The sequence below is a fragment of the Glycine soja genome, chromosome 12 (genome assembly GCF_004193775.1).
Source record: "Glycine soja cultivar W05 chromosome 12, ASM419377v2, whole genome shotgun sequence".
Lineage (NCBI taxonomy): Eukaryota > Viridiplantae > Streptophyta > Magnoliopsida > Fabales > Fabaceae > Glycine > Glycine soja.
In genome coordinates, this window is record NC_041013.1 from 35,190,656 (window position 1) to 35,200,638 (window position 9,983).

General features: G+C 33.3%; 1 protein-coding gene and 1 pseudogene across 2 annotated transcripts; one reads left to right on the forward strand and one right to left on the reverse strand.

Annotated features, from left to right (window-relative positions):
* Positions 1-672: 672 nt before the first annotated feature.
* Positions 673-2,290, forward strand: LOC114379288 (squamosa promoter-binding protein 1-like). The gene is made up of 2 exons (XM_028337926.1): positions 673-1,151; positions 1,734-2,290. The coding sequence occupies exons 1-2, from the start codon at positions 805-807 to the stop codon at positions 1,957-1,959; spliced, it is 573 nt and encodes a 190-aa protein (XP_028193727.1). The 5' UTR covers positions 673-804; the 3' UTR covers positions 1,960-2,290.
* A 1,789-nt stretch (positions 2,291-4,079) lies between these two features.
* On the reverse strand, positions 4,080-8,148 carry LOC114380045 (annotated as a pseudogene). The gene is made up of 5 exons (XR_003659646.1): positions 7,836-8,148; positions 6,147-6,392; positions 5,131-5,407; positions 4,599-4,753; positions 4,080-4,472 (listed from the first exon to the last, which is right to left on the reverse strand). The product of XR_003659646.1 is annotated as a probable protein phosphatase 2C 39 (transcript).
* Positions 8,149-9,983: the final 1,835 nt, after the last annotated feature.

A 9,983-nucleotide genomic window follows, 5' to 3' on the forward strand; every position in this document is an offset into this window, starting at 1 on the left:
ACATACACGGAACCTTTCATAATTTGCATATCAAGCCTGCTTTGGAAAAGTCCATACTAGCCTTGTTGATATTTTCTATTTCTCATTGTTTCAAGAGTTTAATTTCTTTTATAGATAAATATTAGTTTGTTAGGAAGAAGATTCGAAATCATCACCTCATCAAACTTACCATACACACTAGTATAAAAAAAAACTTGTAATCTATTAGTACAATTAAACTCTTATTTTAATTATAAAGAATCACTCCTTTGTAGTTACAAAATAAAGTTATGTGAGAAAGGGTTGGCTAGGCATGTGATATGGTCCTTCCTCTGCATCGTATCAGAAATCACAACAACAAAATAACAAGAACAAACAGAAGCAAAATCCTCTTCCTTCCAATTTGTAATCCCTTGAGTACCAATGGTTAAGCATTTATCATTGACGCGCCATCAGCACTATCACTTTCAACTCATGACACACCATTCATTCAAAAACAATACCCACTTCCCAGTTGCCACTTTACTGCAAGGAATTGGGATTTAACCTTTTCCTCTATTAGCTTATAATTAAAGATAAAAAAAAATTCCAAGACCCTCCTCTATTGCACTATTCCCCTACCTTTATGCTTACAAAAAGCACACAATTAACAAAATGGAGCCTGTGTGGTCCACACACCTTTTGCACCTTTCTGCTTCATATAAACACTCCCTCTTTCACTTCATTGCTCCAAAAAGTCCTGGCTCAACAACAAGCATACTTACTTGATCCTCCATTATCTCCATCATTGTCACCATCACCTTTCTCCTCCCCTTTTGTTGCAGAATGGAAGGTAGGAGAGTGGAGAGGAAGAAAACATTGTTTGAGAGGGTGAGAAAGAATAGCACAGTGGATGAGGAAGTGGAAAATGAAGGGGAGGAGGAGGATGAAAGTGGTGTTAATATTACTGAAGAAGAGAAGAAGATAGGGGTTAGTAGTGGTGGTGGGAGAAGAGGGTCAAGTGGGGGTGGTGGAGGGGTTTCTCCACCTTCATGTCAAGCAGAGAGGTGTGGTGCTGATTTAACTGATGCAAAGAGGTACCATCGCCGCCACAAGGTGTGTGAGTTTCATTCCAAGGCACCTGTTGTGGTGGTTGCAGGACTGAGGCAGAGGTTTTGTCAGCAATGTAGCAGGTGTGTTCGTTCAATATCCCCTCATCTTCAGTATTTTCTCTTGAGAGTGAATTTGTATTGTTTTTATACCATTTTACTACGCATGGAAGGCTTGATTTTGCTTTCCCATTATCTTATTTTAGTTCATTTTCTTTTGAAACTAACTACTATATTTTTGTATCAATGCAATCATTAGCACCAGCACTACCTATAAACCTTCAATTAAAATCAAGATTTCAGCTACAACATATTGTGACCGCAATTGTGACCATATCAACCACATTAGTCCAAAATTTTCTGCAATATCAAAGATGGTGACAATCATGACTGCAACTGCAATTTAAAACCTTCAATCGACTAGTAACAAAAAATAAGCCTCAATCAATGACTGCAAAAGTTTGAATGCTCCTAAACAAATTATGACAAAGGAATAATAAGGAAACATCATCTATGAATATAACAGAAACACTCTTTATGTAATTGAACTTCATTATTTATACCTTCTTGCACTTTTCTTTCCTTGTTAGTCTTTTTTTTTTCTTTTCCAAGAAGTGTCAAATAGTGTAAACTTAAAGCACTTCTTCCGGTGATGAGTGTGTGTAGGTTCCATGATCTGGCGGAGTTTGACGAATCCAAGAGAAGCTGCCGCAGACGGTTGGCTGGACACAACGAACGGCGCAGGAAAACCAACCCGGAAGCTGCCAATGAGGGCAACAGCAAAGGCCAACACCCTAAGGAAACAACACATTGCAGGCTTGCAGATGAGAGGGGGAGAATTCAGATGAACCTAACAGGGAGTTCTGAATACAAGTCTTTCAACATCAGATGAAGCCAAAGTGTTCAGCTAGCTCTCTCTCTTCTGTCAGCCTCTGGTTTCTTACAAGCCAAGGCATGTAATAAAGACCACTTTGTATGTTCACATGAGTAAGAATAAAAATCACAACTTCCAACATCCAAAGCCTGGTGTCTTATTATGCAATGTAAGCTAGTTTCCTGAGCTCTATGTTTTTCTTATTTAGATAAAGAGTGCCTTTTGTTTCTGTTTGCCTCATTACCATTGTTATCCTATTGAAGCACCCTTCTTGAATGGTGTGCTCTTATCTTCCATTGGATTAGAATAAAAAGCTATTGCTTCTTTTGGGCATTCACGTTTGTATTTCGATCATTACTTCTTACTTTCATTCCTTTTTTCATGCTATATATGCTAATAAACTACACCATTAGGTGCTAGATTCTGTTTGAAACTCAAACTAATTATTTAAAAGGATACATGTTTATAATTCTTTTTTTCCCTATTCAGGGTTTACTATAGATAAATTTTATTTCCTTTTTATCATAACTCAAGTATCTCCACAACATAATCGGAACTTCTGGTTACCGTTGAGAAGTCATAAAACGGCTGTGACTGAAAAGGGGTCCAAGCATGCAAAGTAAATAGATATATATGATTCGGTAAAAAGATGTTATTTGCTACTTGTGTTGTTGCTGTTTTGAAACAATGGTCATACAAAATAAACTTTGAAATTGTTAATATGCTTACAATGACCTTTTAAAAATTGGTCATTTTTTTTTTAAAAAAAAAAATAGTTCATTACATTCTTATGTGATCTTTTAAAATTTACATAATTTTTTTATTCTAAAAAAATATTTTAAAATTTCAATGCAATGTACTCTTTAAGTGTATATAAATGAAATTTTCAAAGACTATATAACAAGGTGAGTAACATTAATTCTCTATTGGATCATTCCGGACTAAATTGTAATTTCCTTTCTATGCTGTGTCAAGATTTTATTTTTTGGTGACGACTGCTGTGTCAGGATTAAATGCCTTTGTTTATGCAAAGCCATATCCTGTTAATTTCAAAAAGGGTTTCACAGGTTCAACAAAATGTATAATAGTCTTGCCCAATTTCTCACACACCACCAACGTGGGGCAGGCCAGTGGGCAGAGGGAAGAGTGCCAAAAAATAACTACAATGTAAAGATACAACACACGCGTATCAATTGAAACCAAATATCAAATTTTCTCAACTTGTTAATTTAATAATTTTATCTAGAATACAAATTTAATTACTCTAACTATGAATTCAAAGTTTTTATAAAATGAAGTAGGTTTGTAAAATTCCATACAATTTAAAAGCTAATAAGTAGTTTATCTCACAACTTTATTTTAACACATAATATATGTTATTTAAAAGTGATAGCCTATTAACAAATGTTTAAAATATAACATCAATGAAGTCTTACTAAGTAAAGTTAATTATACATATCACACTACGCCATTCAATATAATTAAAAATTAAAGTCTTAGAATTTTTGTTAATTCTTAAATCTTCTTTAATGATTTCTTCCAACTTTGGTCTTCTTCTTTTTCTTAAGATAAAAATCATTATGCCATTCAATATAATTAAAAATTAAAGTTTTAGAAATTTTATTAATTCTTAAATCTTCTTTAATGATTTCTTCCGACGTCTATTTTGGTCGTCTTTTTTTTTAAGATAAAAATCTAATCTTTTTTATACATTTTTTCCTCAATGGTGGTTTATATGTATGACTAGAAAGATAATATCAATAATTTAGTAGTTAAATTGCAGTAAAAATAAATAATTTAGTATTTAAATTAGTTTCTTTCCTATTTTATATAAAAGTTATAGTTATTAAATAATGTAAATAAAAAAATTGTATTTAATAACAATTAATAGTTATATATATAATTTATAAAAACATAATAAATATATAATCATAATTCGGCATATACAAATACAAATTCAAATTAAATATATTCTTTTTAAAACATTAATAAAAACAACATATAAATTATAAGTCTAACACTGAATACTTCACACATATTTCGCTCAAAATACAAGTAGGTGAAGTATCAAAATACAAGCATAGGTGTTTCAGAGGCACAAATGGATGGCTAATGAATTTCCAGAAGGCTTTTCAAGATGATAGAGACTGACCAAACTTCCTTGCATTCATACGAATTATTTTGGTCTACACAATCCAAAACTAAATCCTTTTGAACATTGGTACATCAAACAACACGTTCTCAGCAGTTTCATTTGTATGAAATTAAAGAAGATTAAATATCACACACTGAATGGCATGACATAATAACACCTAAAAGGTATCAACATTACACTAAAGTATATGTTACACTTTCAAGTTCGTAGATAAAAATATACTATGTGAGTTTACTGATCACTGAAATTTCACAACAACGCAAGAGATATCATCTGAGCTTTTCCTGTTCTTTGCTTCTTCAGTAAGCACCTTTGCTGCAGATCTAGCATCCTTAACATCTCTGATAGCACTAACTGCTTCTTGATTTGACATTACCTTCAATAATTTCAATAAAAAAGATGTTATTAGTGCAGAATATGCAGGTATTTGAGTGTTTAAAGAAAAAAAAGGAATCATTCATTAGATGTGTGTCTCATGATTTCTTCATTTTTCAAATGTTACCTTCCATAACCCATCACTGGCTAGTATAAGAAACTCTGCATCATCTTCTATCATCTCCACAGTTACATATGGTTCTGAGCTCAAATGTATCTTCAGGCTTTTGTCACCAAATGCCCTTGACACTGCCAACTGACCATCGACACGTGGCACATCCCCTAAATTGATTACAAAAACAGTATCATTGGCACTTAATTACTGAAATTAATACAGTTTTCCCTGTCATGAGATTTTTTTTTAAAAATCATAATATCAAGAATTAAATAATTCACACAAATATGACTTTTTGTGAAGTATACACATTTCCATAAATGAAGGACCTAAAGAAGACCACTGTTTTTCTTGGGACTAAAAGCTAACATCAAGAAGATAAGAACCATATCAAGAAACTAAAACATATTTAACCCTAATATTATCAAGAAGATAAGAACAAGCTAAGAACCATATGCTAATAGAGCTAAAATTAAGCACCCATGACATTGTGCAATATTAAGATCAATGCAAAATTATTATCTTACATTCGAAAATGTCATACCTGGGAAGTTTGACACAAAACCACCTCTGTTTTTTATATCTTCACTTTCTATGCTTGGTTCATGATCCACCGATAGTTGTTTGGCTACGCCATTCTTACATAAGACAGCCCGGGAATCCCCAATATTGGCCACTAGTAGCTTGTAACAGTTGATCAATATTGCTGTAACCGCAGTTGAACCCCCTCTACCCAATTCACCTGATTTGTCTAAAATAGTAGAATCAGTTATACTATATGCTCTCTTAACAGCCTCAGCAGGTTCTGTCCAGAAGTTAGGCTACATGAAGAAATGGGGGGAAACAGGAGTCATAGACATGCATTTTATTTGAAAAGTTTAAGTTTCATATACTGTCAATATAAAATTTTCATACTGTTAATCAATTAGAAATCCCACTAAATATGACTTTTAAAGTAACTATGTTAAAGAAGTCAACAACATTATCATATATGACAATCCAACACTAAATATGATGTTTAAAGTAACTAAAACAAAAGTCAGCAATATTACCATTACCATATATGACGATCTATGATGATAAAGTGAAGAGTCAGTGTATTTTGTTTCTGCCTCAAACTAAATCCAAACAAAAGGGATAAAAATGCAAAGCCAAAACAAAAACTAGAATGACCGAGAAAAATACACCAAAAAGTGCATAGAAGGAAAAGGAAATAGAAAAAACAGAAACTTCTAACAATAACAACAAAGCCTTATCCACTAGGTGAGGTTGGCTGCATAGATCATAAGACGCCATTCGACACACGACACCATGATACGAGTAAAAGCCAAAGTTTCAGAAACTTCTCATAACAAACAAAAATATTCCATTTCTATTCTATTTAAATTCCTAAAACATAGTAATCAAATTCATTCAACTTGCACTGACATTGCTACTTTTTCAATTAAACTTTGAGGTCTTGCATATCTGCCTTAAAACTCAAAAATAGTTTTTAGGCTTCAAATCAACTCAGCTCACATATAGATTAAGTAACTGGAAAAGATTACGAACCCTCATTACCTCTTTCAAGATATTATCAAACAAATGAGACTTCAAGTAATCAGGTACACTGTGACCAGAGTGGCCATCAAATATTGCAAATAAACCCAACTCTTTGTTGTCAACTTGCTTAAATTGAGCAACAAGATAGTCTTCCATGGCATGACCTGATCTTCCCTTTACCAAGTGAAAGCCATGAGTTATGTGCTTCTTCATCTTGCTCTTTCCTTTACCTGAATCGGGATCAGATGATCCCAAAACTTTTTCCTGCAAGCAACATAATCATATCAAAAGACAGTCAGAATAGAAAACCCGGAAAATTGAGAGTTATGAAGCAACGAGAATCAGGTCTCTGAGAAATATCTGAGTGAAAACTTTTGAACTACTCTAGTCCACAAGCACAAACATAGGCAATTTATCTAACAAAGTTGAATTTCTTGAAGCTGTGTGTCAAAGGTAACTTCTAAGATATTCTGGTGTATTTCAAAATAAGTAGCTAAGGGCATCATCTTTTAAGGAATTCAAAAGTAAATTTGAAATATGTCCACACACATACTTGGGTTCTCTCATATCACGAAATGTGTATTATTTTGCAAACCAAGAATGTCTATTGTAAAGCGTAATCAATCATTATAATTATGTTGTCATTTTTACACTTCCTTATCTTTGAACTTGTCAGTCACAGCTTCCATTTACCTAAGTATTTTATTTTAATATCTTAATTTCTACACACGTCACAGGGTCAGAGGTTTTCTTTTTGTTCAATAGATAGCATTTCTTAACTCATTAGGACCATCTGCATATGGTTGATTGATATTGCAGCTAGCTGGAATTATCAACTGGCTCAGATGATACTAAAGGCAACCCACTCTTCATATGGGGTATAATTGACTTTTTCCATTCCTTCTGTGTCCTTGTGGTCAAAAACACAGTTGTGCAACTGGGTATATATTGAACCCGTGATTCACCCTCCAACAGTCATGGAGGAGCATTTGATTCTAAAAGTTGCTGATGACCACATAAAAATTGATATTTTATGACCACTGACCAGTAATTAACCTCCCAACCATCCCCATTAACCAACAAATTTAATACCTCAAATATGATCACTCACACACTATAGCACAACAGATTTTGCAAAGTGTCTGTAGCAAAATACTCTAATATCTTCGTTTTTTTATATCATATAAACCTATATATAGTGGGATAATACAAATGAGCAAAGAAAGAAAACCTTAATGATATGATTTAATTATAAAGATGGAGCTACTAGACTATAGGCCATTTAGTTAACTGTTTCTGGTTCTGGAATAAATTTTCAAGCATAGACATAACCTGAAATTAATTATGATCACCTATTACGCAAGTTACATCACCAGTTTAGTGACATAGCTTTCCCTATATATAGATCCGAATTCAGAATCCAGAAAGGTAAACAGTGACAACAAAGACACTGTTACCGTCAATGAAGAAAGAAATAGTAGGCACACACAAACTACATGCCATAGTAAAAATTACATTTACAACCATAAAAGGCACGAAATATAAGGACAGGGTTTATCAAATTTAAGTAACGTAAGCTTTCCATCGAACTGATTGACAAAGAGATCAACACCGACAAATGAATAGAAACAAAGCCAAAGAAGCGCGCAAAATATATAAATTAGATAGTAGTAAGCTATATATAGGATGGGGTCCATGTATGCATACCTTCATCTTATGAAAAATTTCTTTGCCCGTCATAGTGGAGTGCCTGAAGGGGTTTATATATAGAGATTTAATTAAGCGGGTGTGTTGTGATCAGAGAGTGTGGACACGTAGAGGGTGTGTTTTATTTTTATGTATATCTTCTTATTTTTTGGGGGGTGCACGCAATGAGGGAGGGTAATTAAGAAGAAGACAGGGGAGAGAAGAGGTGGAGAAAGAATAGAATAGAAGGGATCTCGTTAGAAGGCAGAACTGAGAAGTGAGAAGAGAAAGACGAGTGTGTTGTGTGTGAGATGATGAGGATCATTGTCGCGTTGACACGACTTTTTTTGCTACTTCTCAATACCATGCCGCGTACGTCGCAATTACGAAGACGCGTTCTCGCCCACACGTGGCGGTGTTCCATTGGCCGCTTGTCCCCACCTTGTCCACTTTTGAGTTCATCATTAAATTAAAGTGTACCGCTTTATTTAACAGTTTGTCAATTTATCATTAAAAATAAAATATTCAATGCAAATAATACTACTATATGATTTTATTGTAAAGTTCAGAGCAAATTAAAGTAATACTTCCAAAGTATTTATTTTCTTAACCATTATTTTCACCCTTGCAGGGGAGAAATTATTCCACGGAGCATGTGATGTTTGAATCAGGAATTTTAAAATTTTAAAGAATTTGAAATATTTTGAAATATTTAGAATTTGAATTACTTTAATTTTAATTTTTTTCATTTTTCAAATATTTTATTTAGATAAATTAATTTAAATTTCTTTCATTTTAAATTTTTTGTTTGGATAGGGTAATTTAATTTTCTCCATATACAAAATTTCAATTTTATATTTTAAATAGATGAAATTTTAATATTAAACTTTATAGAAAATAAACATAATCTAATTTTGAAATATTAATTAAAAAATATTTTCAATTTTTAATAATTTATAAATATAAAATATTGACAATTTTAACTAGGATTGTTTTGTCTGACCACAACCAGTGATGTTTTTAAACCGACATCAACTAAGGCTATTTTTCGGTCAACATCAAATAAGTTTTTTTTTGTCAAAGTATGTTGAGAATATTTGTTAACTGACATCAGTCGAGGCTATTTTTTGGCCAACATTGGTTGAGTCTATTTTTCAGTCGATGTTGGCTAGGGTTTGTTTGGCCGACATCGGCTAGGATCTTTTCAAACGACATTGACCAAGACTATTTTTAGTCAACGTCGGCCTAAAAAATCATAGTAGGCGTTGACAAAAAAATCTATCCAATATCTGCTAAAAAATAGTTTGGTCGATGTCGACCAATAGAACCTACCCGATGTCGGCTGAAAAGCATCATTGGTCAACGTTGGCCGAAAAATCCCTAGTCGAAGTTGGCTAAAAAATAGCCCTGACCAATGTCGGACCAAATACCCTACCCAACATCAGCTATAAAATAGTCTTGGCTGATGTTGGCTAAAAAATAGCTCTAACTGATGTTGACCGAAAAAACTCTGGTGGATGTCGACTGTAAGAATCTAGTCGATGTCGACTAAAAATAGTCATGCCAAATGTCGGTCAAAAATACTTAGTTGGTGTTAGCAGAAAAAACCCTAGCCAAAATCAACCAAAAAACCTAGCTAATGTGGTTAAAAAATAGCTCTAGTAGATGTCAGCCAGAAAACCCTAGTCGATGTCAGAAAAAAATCCTAACCGGCGTCAGCTAAGAAAATCTAGTTAACATCAGTCAAAACACCCTAGTTAACATTGGCTAAAAATAACCCTAGCCGATATTAGCTAAAAAATAGTTTTGGTTGATGTTGACTGAAAAAACCTAGTTGACGTCGACTGAAAAATCCTAACAGGTGTCTACTCAAAAGTTAGTCATGACCGATGTCAGTAGAAAAAAAATCATTGGTCAACATCAACTGAAAAAACCTAGATGACAACGACCAAAAAAATCCTTGGCCGACGCTAGCAAAAATTTCTCATGACTGACGTCAGTGAGAAAATAACCCTAACCAACATCATCTAAAAAAAATCTTAATCGATATCGGCAAAAAAATAGCTTTGGTTGACATCATACAAAAAAATTCTGACCGAAAAAACATCGGCCAACGTCAGTGAAAAATAACTTATGTTGATATCGATCGTAAAAACTTTAGTCACCTGT

Coding starts and splice junctions, on each gene's coding strand:
- LOC114379288 (XM_028337926.1), top strand. CDS start 805: ATGGAAGGTAGGAGAGTGGAGAGGAAGAAAACATTGTTTGAGAGGGTG. Junction 1,152..1,733: donor TTTTGTCAGCAATGTAGCAG/GTGTGTTCGTTC, acceptor GAGTGTGTGTAG/GTTCCATGATCTGGCGGAGT.